Genomic DNA, 14713 nt, shown 5'->3' with positions numbered 1-14713 from the left:
TGACTGAAACTTGAAAAAAAAGTTAGTGTTGGAAAATAATTTTTAAAAGTTGAAGTTGTGTTTGGACATGCAATTTATTTGAAATAAAATTGAAGTTTTGTGAGTGGACCAGTTTTTGGGGAACTTGAAAATTTTTAAAGTTTTTTTTTCCCAAACATGATTATATTTTATAAACAAATAATATTTTCAAAAAAAAATTTAAAAGTGAAGCCAAAATTTATGGCCAAACGGTAGGTAATACTTTACGAATCTACTTTTATTTTGAGAAAAAAGGAATCTAACTGGCGGAACAATACGAGACTCTAGCATATCTTTATCTGATCATGGATTTCATAATTCTTTGAATAAAACTTAAAATATATAAAACACAAGTTTTGAAGTAAAAAATATTTAAAAAAGAACTACAAAAGACATGAAATTGTCCGACTCCCTAAAGTGAACAGCTGAGTAGAAAATAGAAATTCAGGTAGCAAGTCAAACATCATTAAAAAAACTCTCTTGTAAAGGCTACTGAATAAATAGTTAATTTGTCGTGCTCTAACACTAAAACATTATGTCCAAATTCTAAAACTAACAAGGAATAGACAACCATCTGGTCTATAACAATAATTGCCATTAGGAAGGTGGTCTATATAACTGTACAGATCTGCAATGCATAGATCAGTGAAAATTTTCAATCTCAAGACTCAAATAGGTAACAAAGCATGTAAAACAGACGCAACATAAAATTTCTTGATTTCAGCTTTCCTTTCCAAGTTTTCTCCTCAACTTCGAATGCTGGGTATGATGTTGCCATAATCTCAGCTCCATGTTATCAGGCCCTTTCTTGTATCAACAATGCTTCAAGCTCTTCTCTTCGACGCTCCAAATCCTAGGGATTGTGATTATTAATATGATTTCAGGAATGGCGAAAAGGAAATAAACAGCTGAGCCAATGTCACCACTAGGCTAATAGGAGTAGATTGTATTAGGTACAGGTTCGGACGCCAGTATCTTTTGCTTACATCATGTACTTGTATTGGGAAATTCATTAGATATGCATTAATATTTAATTGCGAACCCAGTAACTAAGATAAGTTATGGATTCAGTGGCATGTTTAGAACCCATAAACTTCAAATCCTAGCTTCGCCTCTACTCAAGAAACGTTATAGTTACTACTTACTAGTGATATCACGCATTAGGCGACGTTTGAAAATATGGCTGCAATTATATACCATTTTGATCTTTTGCTACAGAAAATCTCTGAACCAAATCCACTTTCATTCAGTTGTAAGCTTAATCTAGATATGGTTACAACAAGAAGCTTCATAACTAATATGACTCTCTTCCCCATCTTTTCTCTATTAATGTTGTCTCTAAACGAGAACTGTTATGTTGTACTAGAATCTGCATTGTAATTTGTTTTTACTAAAGTAGGTGATGCAGAGTGATTGATCCTAGGGTTTTAAGGGCTGAATATTTTGGAGGGTTGGATTATTAAGATGAGTGGCAGCAGCAAAAAAACAGAGAACCAGAGAAGACGAAAATAAGAACAAATTTAGAGAGCACGACCCATGCAAGGCCTGGAGAAGGATCAGATATCTGACTCTCCCTCTGGTGTTCGGCTCAAGGTATGCTCCTAAACTGACAAGAGGGTTAAATACATGACATCATGGATTACCTGCAGATCCTTTATGGCTTGCTCCCTGGAGACTTCTTTCGCCTGGCGAGCACGTTTGATAAAGCCAAAGCACAGAATTCCCTAAAAGTAACATAAGTCAAGAAAAAACATAAGTAAAAGTCTAATGCATCATATGCAACCCCAAAAGGACTCAACAAGATGGACTCTAATAGCAGGTACGCAGCCAGAAGCAAGCCCACATGCTTAAATATGATATAACTGAAGTTAAAATTAATGCTACAGAACGCATATGCTCAAACAATAGGCTGTAATCTTTAACAGCACAATATATAAACACACTTAAGATTTACTTTGACATGCAAACAAATGCTTAAGACCACTTGAAGAATATTAGTTAGCATAGCTTCCGATAGCCTAACAAGTGCTCACTGCTTGCATTCTTGTAAGGAATTCTCCTGTCTGAATCTAAAGACTGAAAGACAGGTGAGTAGGGATCAAAGAAGAAAGGCTGGACACATCATACTCTTGAGGTATTGTGTCATATCAACTACAAGCTACAACAGTATGTACCAGGTGACAAGTCATTGCAATGTAGCAGCCTGATATTCTGTGAACTTACTGATATAATGTAAATGGCACCACAGGTGAGAAGCAAGTAGCTAGCTATGTTCTGGAGAAGAATGAGATCATTCCTTAGCCCATAATCTTCAGGGTAAGCTCTGGTCATAACGGCAACACTAGAACAAACCCAAAAAGAGGAGAATGTGAGATGCCCCCCAAAAAAACAACTATTATGTTAAGTCTGATTTCAACAATTTCAGCAGGCCAAAAGTCTTACTTACAAGATCTGTAGCATGCCCCTTCCAGCTGAAAACTCCAACACCTACATGAGGTCATTGAAAGTTCATATCAGTACTATATGTGTTTTTATTTATTGTGAAAGGTATCGGGTCAAAATGTGCAAGCAACTGGAGAGCATATTATAAAAACAAAGTCACTGCATACCACATAGAAAGCATATAATTATTAGAATTTTGCAACTAAGAATATATGGAACCTTCCAGTTGTGCTATGAGAAGTAAAACTGCTGGATTAAAATAATCAAGTGACATCTGGATTTATTAACTTTATTGTAAGACTATAATGATGCCATAATACAAGATTACAAGTGACTAAATGCTTAACTGTGATGGAATAAGGCTAAGAGTGAGTTTGAGCATTAAAAGGACAGAAATTGAAAGGGGGAAAGAATACCTCTTTTGCTACAGCAAGACAAACAATTGCATCTAAAGTAACTGCTAATTGCTGGTCAACCAAGGATATTTTGGTCATGGTTAGTACATCCTAGTACTGCTTATTTTTCAGGCCATGTTTCTCCTAAATATTAATACTGTTCATATATCTATCTAAATGAACGATAGGATTGCATTTCCAACATTATATAGCCCAAAAGGCCAAAACTGCATTCATCTTTAAACTTCCCAATCTCTAAAAAATATGTCGCTTTACAACTCTTAGCTACTTTTTTTGTGCTAGATAAACTACAAATGACATTCTTGCTTAATAATCCCAGTCAAATCATAAACTCAACTTACCCCCAGAAAGTATTATCAATTTATTTTTTTTATAGGTCATACTATCAATGTAATCTTTGAGATCTCATATAATCATATTGTCTTCTTGATCGTTTGACTTCACGATTAGGTTGAATCAAGGGAACAGATTTGTATATTCCTTATCCCAAAGTTAATTGCCAGAAAGAAAGCTCAATGATGCGGCAAAGAAGAGACAGCCTTATGATCTTATATTTGCAGTTTACCAGTGGGCTAACTATGTGTCAGGACGGAAACTGGGCCTCTGGATAACTACGAGCTGGAACAAGAATTAGATTATGGAAAATAAAATCATTAACTTATGACCAGTTCAAGATTAAACCAAGAAAAAATTCATTCATAAACAGTTAATCTCTGATTACTTACAAAATCTTCCTAACAATAGAACATAGATAGCAGATTTCTCTCAACCTTCAGAGAAAAGAGCAAACTAAAAGTACTTATGTTCATTGTATAAGATTTTTTTCCCCCTTTTCTCTTTCCGTAAGCAGTGGTGCCATTGCTTATAGCCTGTGCCGTCCTCATGATTGCATGACTCCCTACTATTACTCTATGATGATTTACTTTCGGCCAAATATATAGACGGACCCTTAAAATTGGTTCCAAATTCCATTTTAACACCTTAACTTAGTCTGTTTCCTATTAAACACTTAATCTTAACATAAACTGTGCCTATTAGACAAAAATGCTGATGTGGCAAAGTGAGTATATCACACTTCTTTTTGAGAGCGTGGATACAAAATATTGAGAGTCAATTGAAGATTAGGCTATAATTTTTCTTCCATCTCCTTTATCTGGCTTCTCTGCAGATATCACCCCACCACGCCACCTCCATAGCCACTGTCTTCATCACCACCTCATTCCCACCTCCACCGTTTTGGCCAATTCCTCCACATGTACTTTTACAGCATAAGCACCTCCATCTCCCACCGAACTATCACTGTGAAAATCACTTTGAACTCCACCATCTCTCCACCATTAGAAACAAAACTTCACATCATAATTTCAAAACTCCACAGGTTCTTCAAACAATTCCCGACCAGATACACCCAAATTCGCAATTTCAAGCTGGTAATTTATAAATTTCTCATTAAAGAAGAAATCAAAACACCAACATAATAATACCCAGATGAAATTGAAAAGGAAAAATAAAAATAACAGAGGATAAAGAATTGAAATAGAGGATAAATTTCTTCAAGGGTTGGTGTCTTATTTTAGGACAAAAAAAGTTCTTGGGAAGTTCCACCGGAAAAGTAGCCAGTAAGACTCCATTAATGGAGTATGATCATGGATTTAAAACAAATGACAGTGATGGGCTTTTGCCGGAGGAACCAGAGGGGTCAACGGCACCGGTGTGGAACTTCACCTACTGTCATTCTCTTAGACAAATAATAGAAGAAAATGATTAAAAGAGAGAGTTTACTGGTGAGAGAGATTTGACAGAGAAAGGGGCAGAGTGATGATTGGGAGGGGTTCATTTAGAGAAGAAGACGATGGGAGAGGCAAGGTGGAGAAGGAAAAAAGTTTATATTTTCTTTTGGGTATATTGTTAATATATTATTTGGGTTAAATACAGGTGTTGTTATTTGATTTGTTTTTTTTTTGCCACGTCATCGCGCTTGACTTCACGCTATTACTTTTGTTTACCGGTGGTTAGACGATGGCCTAATAGGCACAGTTTATGTTGGGATTAAGTGTTTAATAGGAAATAGTTTAAGTTGAGGTGTCAAAATGAAAGTTGGAACTAACTTTAAGGGGCTCTCTATATATTTGGCCTTTACTTTCACAATTATGTCATTACGTTTTTGGTCGCTCAGTTGTTGTATTATTAAAAAATGCAATAATTGATGTTAGCAAAACTGCATTACAAAATAATTACAGCTTCCTGCAGCAAGTAGTATCATTTCTTGAACCATTACTGCTTTGATTTTGTGAACAAACAGGAACCAAATGCAAACACATACTAATAGCGGCACTAAAGTTAGAACAATTCCAATTTACAACGTCTGATTCGCAAACATATGTTTGATTGGTCATAATGTCGGCAAACATCATAAGAAAAACTAAGACATCACACAAACCTTCCAGAACTTGATGAAAAATCCCCACTCGGTCTCAGCAACAACCACAATAATCGCAATCAGCACCGCATAACAGCGAAAAATTCCATCAAATACCTAGTGCATTTTCCAAAATTATCACATTACATAAATATTCACACAATAAACAAATAAATTAGCACAAATACATGGCAGGAAGGGCTTACGTCATATCCATTCTTAAAGGATCTTACGGCAGAGTAAACATTAACAGCAATGCAGAGAATAGCGGCTAAAGCAGTAATAAAGCTGAATAATCTACAAGTCACTAGGAATGGGTCTGGTCCGGGTCGGACTCTAGTAGGTGAAATTGAACGACCATCGTTAACCCTCTGCGTCTGTGAACTCACTGTTCCTTCACCGTCTCTCTCCATTTTTTTCTTTTTTCAATTTCTCCAACTTCAAACTGCAAGTGTACGGCTGTGTATGTATATATATAAAGAATATAGGCGGATGATTTCAGGTGGGTTTTGAATCCTCTGCTTTCCAGGTTCTTCACCTCCTCGTCAGGATATTCGCTGGTGACTGACACGTGCCTGTCCTGCATAGATGGAAACTGCAGTGTGAGTTAGCCTTGAGCGAATTGTTCATGTTTTTTGTTTGTGTTTTATTTTGTTTTGTTTTGAGAAAGAATTAGTACTTGTTTTATTTAATTGCTTTTTGTTCATTTAATCCATCCATATATTCTATACAATAGTTGTACCTATTAATTCCTAGAATGTATTTAGTAAGTTTTGGATGTATCTTGTTTACTATAAATAGGATATTCTTTGCCCATGGAAGAATACACTTGAATAAGATAACTTATATATTCTCTTCGTATACATCTTGTCCCTATTACTATATTGTTCTATTTTGCTCTTATTTTTTAATACGTTATCAGCACGAGGTTCTAACCTATTTAGGTTATCTGCTTCATCCAAATTTTATCTTCTTCCAAAGAGAGGTAGTTAATTTCTTTTCCAATTCAGGTATACATTCTTATGTTTATAACGTTTCTATTAGGATCTTCTTTAACCTGCAATTAAATTACCATATTCATAACTTATTTTGAATATACTTTGATTTGTGTACTCACTACTTGTTCTTTAAAAAGAAACGAAAAGTTGGGCATATATATGAAGAAAATTAATATGAAAGATATTATATAAGGTAAAATTTTAATAGAATTTATGGTCCTAAATATTAGGAGTTTTTATTTTACTCAAATAAGGAAAGATTTAATAATCACAATTTTAGGTAATCTCGAATTCCTAAATATTAGGAAAATAATTTAAATTATAATTTTGTCCAATGTAAAATCTATTTTAAGGGGTAAAAAAACGAATGACATTTCTCTAAAGGCCTTCATGCTTTTAATATAATATAGATGATTATAATAATTGCCTTGGTATGAAAACAATAAGTTTCGGTTAAATTGTTATTTCATTATATAAACTACGAAGAAGTTTAAACCTACAAATAAATAGATAAGAATTAAATTGAATTACAATAATTAGACTAATTAAGCCCACATCCAAATAGTCTGACATAATAGATATTTAGAAAGAATTCTTGCAAAATTTTCAAAAGGTTTAAATGTGTCTTCAATGAATTTATCACCTAAGTGTACAAACTAATTAATGATTTAATTATTAGATGAAACGTATTCAATGTTGAAACTTGGTAGAATTGATATCATCTAATTTTATGTCTACTTAACTTATTGAAACGTCTTATAAGTAGAACAAAATATACTACTACCTATTAATGAGATTACTTCAACTTATTTATTCTTTGAAAATATACTTACATGTCTAAAGTTCTTGTGTGTAATATTAAGCACTAATTTATCATTACACTATACATAATTATTTGTTCTAACAATTATATATAGAGAATATTATTACATTGTGCATTGAATTTTTTTTATTGATAATAATTTTTATCATTCTAATTCACTTATTTTCTATGATAGTTTTCACTATGTCGAATTTGTCAAAGCTGGAATTTGTGACACTTGACATCTCTGGGAATAACTATTTACCATGAGTACTTAATGCTGAAATTCACCTTGACGCTAAAGGTCTTGGTGACACTATTAAAGAAGAAAATGAAGCATCAAGTCAAGATAAGGCGAAAGCCATGATTTTCCTTCGTCATCATCTCGATAAAGGGTTAAAAAGTGAATATTTAACCTTGAAAGATCCATTTCAATTATGGACTAGTTTGAAGGAACAATATGACCACCTAAAGGTCACGGTATTGCCAAGAGCTCGGCGTGAGTGGATGCACTTACGGCTACAAGATTATAAGATATTAAGTGAATATAATTATGATGTATATAGAATAATATTCCAACTAAAATTGTGTGGGGGACCTATGAATGATGAGGACATGTTGGAAAAGACCATTTCCACCTTTCATACCTCAAATGTGTTTTTACAGCAGCAATACTGTGAAAAGGGCTTTAAGAATATTCTGAATTAATTTCATGCATTTTGGTAGCTGAACAACATAATGTCCTTTTAATGAAAAATCATGAAGTCCGCCCCACTGGATCAGATCCATTTCCAGAAGCGAATATGGTAGCGATAGATCCAAAGTCTGAAAGAACACAAAATAATTATCGTGGTCGTATAAATATACATGGTCGTGGCAAAGAGAGAAATAATAATCGACATGGTGGTGATCGTTATAAACAAGAGAACAATAAGGATTCTCAGAATAATCCTTCAAAAGGCAAAGGTAATATTTGTATAATGACTCGACCAATCATTTTGAGAATTAAAGTTTCGTTCGGTGGCATAAGGTCTCGAGAAGCTTTGTATAATGTGTTATGACTTGCGTGTATGGTCGAGTTCAGTTTTCGGATGATTTGGGGTCAATTTGGAAGAAGGATTCTTGTTTTAGAAGCTTAAGTGGTAAGAGTTGATCGGAATTTGACTTTTATATAAACAACTCCGGAATGTAGTTTTGACAGTTCCAATAGCTTCATATGGAGATTTTGGACATAGGCGTGCATCCGGATTTGGATTTGGAGGCCCGTAGGGTAATTTGATGCATTTTGGCGAGAGTTGGAAAAGTTGAAGTTTTGAAAGGTTTAGAGGTTTGGCCAAGAGTTTACCTTGATGATATCGGAGTCGGAATATGATTCCGAGAGTTGTATTAGCTCTGTTATGTCATTTGGAACTAGCATGCAAAATTTGGCGTCATTTCGGGTTGATTTAATATGTTTCAGCGCGAGTTTTAGAAGTTAGAAGATTTGAAAATTTCTAAGTTAGATTCGTGGTGCGATTTGTAGTTTCGACGTTGTTTGATGTGATTTGAGACCTTGAGCAGATACATGTTATGTTATAGGACTTGTTGGTATATTCGGATGGGGTCCCGAGGGGTTTGGGTGAGTTTCAAACGAGCTTCAGATCAATTCTAACATTTTTGGGTGAGGCTGGTTGGGCTGAGTTCTGGTGTGGTCACACCTGTGGGCCACTGGGCGTAGGTGCGATAGTCGCAAGTGCGTTGATGGAGGCGCAGAAACGAGAAAAGGTTGGGCTTGGGAGGCTTCGCAGGTGCGGGATATAGGCACGCTCCAGCGGCTTCGCAGAAGTGATATATTGGTCGCATAAGCGACTTGATGCGCAGAAGCGACTTGGGGTGTCGCACATGCGGTTGCGCTGAAGCGGAAGAAAGTCCGCAGGTGTGAGGGGTTGGCTATTGAGTGGAATCCATAGATGCAGAAATTTGCTCGCAAATGCGAGTGCACAGGTGCGCAAATCCTGTCCGCAAAAGCGGAAGGCGCTGGGCAGAACATATATTTCGAAGGGGTTTGAGGTTTTATTCATTTTTGGAGTTGTAGACCTCGGTTTTGGGAGATTTTTCGTGGGCTGTTCAAGCAACTCCTTGGGGTAAGTGTTCTCTACCCGAATCTTGTTATATTTTATGAATCCATTGCTATTTTCATCATTTAATTAGAGAATTAAGTTGGAAATTTGGGAAAAATTTGCAAAATCTTTCAAAATGTAAAATGATAATTTGAAGGACGAATTGAGGTCGAAAATTGATAATTTTGGTAGGGTTGAACTCGATATCGAATGGGTGTTCGGTTTTTGTAATTTTGGTCAGGTTCAGAGACTCGGGCCTGGATCGACTTTTTGGGGCGATTTTTCAATTCTTAGCTAAGATCATTATTTCATTATTTAAATTAGTTTCCTATAGTTATATTTATAGTATGAAATTATTTTGGTTAGATTCGAGCCGTTCGGAGTTGGAAATTGAGGGATAAAGCCTTCTAATTGATTGATTGAGCGTGGTTTGAGGTAAGTATCTTGCCTAACTTTGTTTGGGGGGGGGAGGGGCGAACTTGTAATGACTCGGCCGGTCATTTTGAGTATTATAAACCTATTTCCCCATTTACTGCTCAATTTATGCTTTACAGTCGTTTTATGACTTATCAGGTTAGTTGGTTCGGGTCCGGAAGGATTTCAGAGTGAATTGAGATACTTAGTCTAATAATTGAAAATTTAAGTTGGAAAGAGTTGATCGGAGTTTGACTTTTGAGTAAACGACCCCGTAATAGAGCTTTGATGATCCCAACAGCTCCGTATGGTAATTTTGGATTTAGGAGCGTGTCCGAAATTTTATTTGGAAGTCCGTAGTTAAATTAGGCTTGAAATGGCTAAAAGGGGAATTTAAGTTTGGAAGTTTGACCGGATCGGAGTCAGAATTCAGTTCTGAAAAGTTTCATAGACCGTTATGTCATTTATGACTTGTGTGCAAAATTTGAGGTCAAATGGAATTGATTTGATAGGTTTCGGCATCGAATATAAAAGTTGGAAATTCTTAAGTTCCTTAAGCTTGAATTGGGGTATGATTCGTGGTTTTAGCGTTGTTTTATGTGATTTGAGGTTTCAACTAAGTCTGTATGATGTTTTAGGACTTGCTGGTGTATTTGGTTGAGGTCCCGAGGGCCTCAAGTGAGTTTTGGATGGTTAACGGATCAAAATTTGGACTTAAACAACTGCTGCAATTTTTCTGTAGGAAATTTCTGCTGGAAAATCGAGGCTAGAAAAAAATCGAGGCTGGAAATTGAAGGCTAGAAATTGAGGGCAGCGCCTGGACAGAAACTTTAAGTTATAAAATGGGGGTTTCGTACATTTTCCATTTTTGACAAATTGGAGATTGGGGAGAGGCGAGTTTTGGGAGATTTTCAAGTAAAAACATCGGGGTAAGTGATTCTAACTCAAATTTGGTCAATATACACGAATATATCATTGTTTTCATCGTTTAATTAGTGTTCTGAGATGGAAATTTGGGGGAAGTGAGGAAGAGTTCTTGGACTAGAATTTTGAGGTTTTGAATGGGATTTTATTGTCGTATTTGAGTAAATTTGGTATGGTTAGACTCATGAGTGAATGAGCTTTCGGGTTTTGTGACTTTTGTCGGATTTCGAGACATGGGCCTGGGGCAGCGGGTTTGAGCCGATTTCGGATTTTTGGCTATAATTTTGTATTTTCTTGTGGAATTGATTCCTTTAGCCTATATTGATTGTACTGTACTGCTTGTGGCTAGATTCGGGACGTTTGGAGACTAATTCACGAGGCAAGGGCATAGCGGAGTAAGAAATTATGCGATTTTAAGGTAAGTAACAGTTCTAAATCTGGTCATAAGGGTATGAAACCCCGGATTATATGTTATGTGGTTGGTTTTGAGGTGACACACATGCTAGGTGACGGGCGTGTGGGCATGCACCATAGGAATTGTGACTTGGTCAATTCCATGGATCTTTGTAGTTGAATAAATTGTTGTTACTCGTACATTTTTTCACGTATTAGGGAAATTGAACTGTAAATCATGTTTAAATCATGTGTTGACACTGTTAGGACCCAGAGAGGTCGTGTACATGTTGAATTATCTGTTGAATTACTATTTTGTACTCAGTCACGGGTTTAGTTGCATATTACATCGCAATCTCTCTTGTTTATGATTGATGCATCATATCATTGTTGTTGGGTTGCTTATCATGATTTCTGAGAGCCCGAGAGACTGGAGAGATTGATGACTGAGTGAGGCCGAGGGCCTAATTATGAGGATATTTATGGGATCGAGCTGCATGCCGCAGCATGTTTTATTGATTTATGCCATGATTGGCTTGTTATAGCGCTTGGGCTGAAGGAGTCCCTCCAGAGTCTGTACACACCCCCAGTGAGTGCAGGTACCTACTGAGTGTGAGTGCGGAGTGCCGAGTGTTGAGTGATGGAGAGGAATGAGTGACTGTGAGGAAAGAGTGATTGTGAGGTTGGAGTGAATGGGAGGACTGAGTGACTGTTACTTTGAGAGGATGCGTTGATTTCATTATTGCTGCATTTTCAGCTGTCATATATCACTGTTTTGGAAATTTCTGAAAGACCTTATCTTTTGTTTAAGTTCAAAGTTGATATGAAATTACTGTGAAATTTTAAATGTTGAACTTGAGAACATGCCTACCCTTTTATGTTGAAAATTACTGTATTTGGACTTACCTGTGAAGCTCGTCATTACTCTCAGTTCTTATTTATTATTGTTACTTACTGAGTTGGTTGTACTCATACTACACCCTGCACTTCGTGTGCAGATCCAGGTAATCCCGGACACAGTGGGCGTTGATTTCGCACAGTTGATTTTTTGGAGATTCAGAGGTAGGTGCCGTATTTCGCAGAACTTGTCTCTCTTTCCCTATTTCCTTGTTTACTGTATTTGGTCTCAGACTATCATAGATTGTATTGTCCAGACTTGTAATTTATAGAAGCTCATGTACTCAGTGACACCGGCTTTTGGGAGTGTATTTATATCTAGTATTTATGGGATTTTCTCTTAAACTTAATTATTATGTTTTCCGTATTTAAAGGAAATTGTGAGTTATTGATGTTGTCGGCTTTCCTAGTATTGAGATAGGTGCCATCACGACGGGTGAGATTTCGGGTCGTGACAAAACTACCCTTAAGTATTGAGTCTTTGGTTCTAATTGTGTCATGTGAAGTCAGTGTACGCGAGGTGATGAGTACGTGCTCTGGCTTATTTGTGGAAAGTTAACATTTTAGGGCTCTTAGGTTCTTATTAGGGGTGTTCAAAACCAAATCATAACCGAAAACCGAACAACAAAAGTGACTTAATGGCTTATTGGTATCGGGTTATCGGTTTAACGGATGGGGAACTGATTGAAATTTTTTTATTAACGGCTTATCGGTTTGGGGGCGGACAATCCGTTAATCCACAAAGGTAAAAAATAAATAAATAAATAAATATATATATATATATATATATATATATATATATTAAATAATAAAAATCCCTTCCACACTTCCACTTCTAATAATCACTAATGACGTCTGGCCCAGTATAGTATTACTATAACAACTACTCTATTAAACTATAGAAACCCTAACACCCAGAAGTCGGATCTCAATTCTCATGAGCAACAACAAGTCACAACTCACAACCAGCCGCCAACCCTCTCAACCTCAAGGCTCGCATGAGCCTCTCCCTCTCGCCATAGCCAGAGAAGGCATCAGCAGATGGTAAGTTTAGTATTCATATTCAAGCTTAAAAGCAATGAAAATCTGCACATCTTTAGATTTTCGCAGATTAGAATAGTTAGAAAGACTAACTAGACCTTATGAATAACCTAAACAAAAAGAAGGTTAAAATGAAGGTTTTCTTAAAAAGCAAAATAAATAAAGAATGGTGCAATCTGAAATGAATGCAAGTCTTAGGAATTACTGGAAGCTCACTCCTCCAACACCCAGTTTACATTTTAAAGTACAATAAGTAGTACTTACTATATTCTTAACCTGTCATCCCTTACAACAACAACAACCCAACATAATTCCACTAGTGGGGTATGGGGAGGATAGTGTGTACGCAGACCTTACCCCTACTCTGGGGTAGAGAGGCTGTTTCCGATAGACCCTCGGCTCCATCCCTCCAAGAACTCCCCACCTTGCTCTTGGGGTGACTCGAACTCACAACCTCTTGGTTGGAAGTGGAGGGTGCTTGCCACTAGAGCAACCCACTCTTGTCAAATGTCATCCCTTGATAGATGTAATTGCCATGTTTGGAAGTGCTGAACCACTGTTGGCTTTTTGCTGGTATGTACTAATTATTAGTAACACTGTAACAATGTAACGTGAAAGACCAAAATAGTCCTCTGTAATACAGATTGAACTAGCCGATAAACCACCCGATAATAGCTAAACCGATACCAATCCGCCCGATATCTTATCGGGTGGCTAGCGGATTAATACATTTAAAAGTCGATAACCGATAAGCCGAACCGTTAAGAGTAATTAATCGCCCGATAAGCATCCCTAGTTCTTATGCTCATTAGATATGAAGTTTTTTTGTTATGTTAAGTTCCTCATTTACTAGTTTATCTCTACGTATCTTAATTGGAATTAATTGCTTTCATGTTCCACTCTTATTGCCTATTTGACTCTTGTGTGCCTTAACTAAAGTTGTTGCCTCTTCGATTGCCTTTCTATCCTTTCCTAATTGCTTATTCTTAATTGAAATTATTATTATCTCTTCTATAATTATCTATCCTTAATTGAGGTTATGATTATCTTTTTCATTGCTTATCCTTAATTGAATTTGTTGTACCTCTTTCGTAATTGCTCTACCCTAAATGAAGCTAGTTATCCTTGATCGTAATGGCCTCATCCTTATTTGGAATTATTGACTCATGTTATCTCCCTTGATGTCAGATTGTACCTCTGTGGAATCATTTGTTACATATCATTCTCACTTGTTGAGCTATTCTTATTGAAACTAGTATTTCTCATTGTGTTTATTCTTTGTGAGTTCTTCCTACCGCTTCTTTGTGATCCAAAGCTCTTGAAATGATTTACTTGTCATATTATCGTGCTATTTTTGTTGTTGTTATTATTATTGTTGTTGTTGTTGTTGTTGTTGTACTCAGTTTGTTGAGCCGGGGCTAAGCGTGATTGTGGTATTGACACTCTTTAGATGAAATGTTGTGGAATATGGGCACATGTTGTGAAAGTCATTTTATTATGATGTTGTGTTTTTGTCACGTGATATTGTTGGGAGGTTTTGTTCGAGTGTTTGCATGAGGTTTCTGCCGTGCTGTTATTACTATTGATATATGCACATGCGGCGTGACAAGGCGGGTTGTATATGTGGGTTTGCGCATATGGCGAGACAAGGCAGAAATATTATTATACGCGTGCGGCGAGACAAGGCGGGCATTTACTTTATTATTGCGCATGTGGCGGGACAAGGTGGGATATGTCGGGGATTGATTTGTGATGACTTGTGATGGCCTGGGGTCATTGTTGTTGTTGATATTTGTGTGGTGGCGTTCCTAACCTGTGTGAGTTTTACTTGGTGCAAATTATGGGAATTG

General features: G+C 36.4%; 1 protein-coding gene across 1 annotated transcript; it reads right to left on the bottom strand.

Annotated features, from left to right (window-relative positions):
* Positions 1 to 467: 467 nt before the first annotated feature.
* Positions 468 to 5855, bottom strand: LOC107786513 (uncharacterized). Its single transcript, XM_016608002.2, has 6 exons — positions 5502 to 5855; positions 5317 to 5412; positions 2465 to 2505; positions 2242 to 2359; positions 1662 to 1742; positions 468 to 871 (listed from the first exon to the last, which is right to left on the bottom strand). Exons 1-6 carry the CDS (start codon positions 5706 to 5708, stop codon positions 815 to 817), a joined length of 600 nt encoding a protein of 199 aa, XP_016463488.1. The 5' UTR covers positions 5709 to 5855; the 3' UTR covers positions 468 to 814.
* Between the last annotated feature and the right edge of the window lie 8858 nt (positions 5856 to 14713).

This window comes from Nicotiana tabacum, unplaced genomic scaffold (assembly GCF_000715075.1).
Source record: "Nicotiana tabacum cultivar K326 unplaced genomic scaffold, ASM71507v2 Un00001, whole genome shotgun sequence".
In the NCBI taxonomy this organism is placed as follows: Eukaryota; Viridiplantae; Streptophyta; class Magnoliopsida; order Solanales; family Solanaceae; genus Nicotiana; species Nicotiana tabacum.
This window is presented reverse-complemented; position numbering and strand designations above follow the sequence as displayed.

Coding starts and splice junctions, on each gene's coding strand:
- LOC107786513 (XM_016608002.2), bottom strand. CDS start 5,708: ATGGAGAGAGACGGTGAAGGAACAGTGAGTTCACAGACGCAGAGGGTT. Junction 2,506..5,316: donor TTTTCATCAAGTTCTGGAAG/GTTTGTGTGATG, acceptor GACCTCATGTAG/GTGTTGGAGTTTTCAGCTGG. Junction 872..1,661: donor AAGCCATAAAGGATCTGCAG/GTAATCCATGAT, acceptor CACAATCCCTAG/GATTTGGAGCGTCGAAGAGA.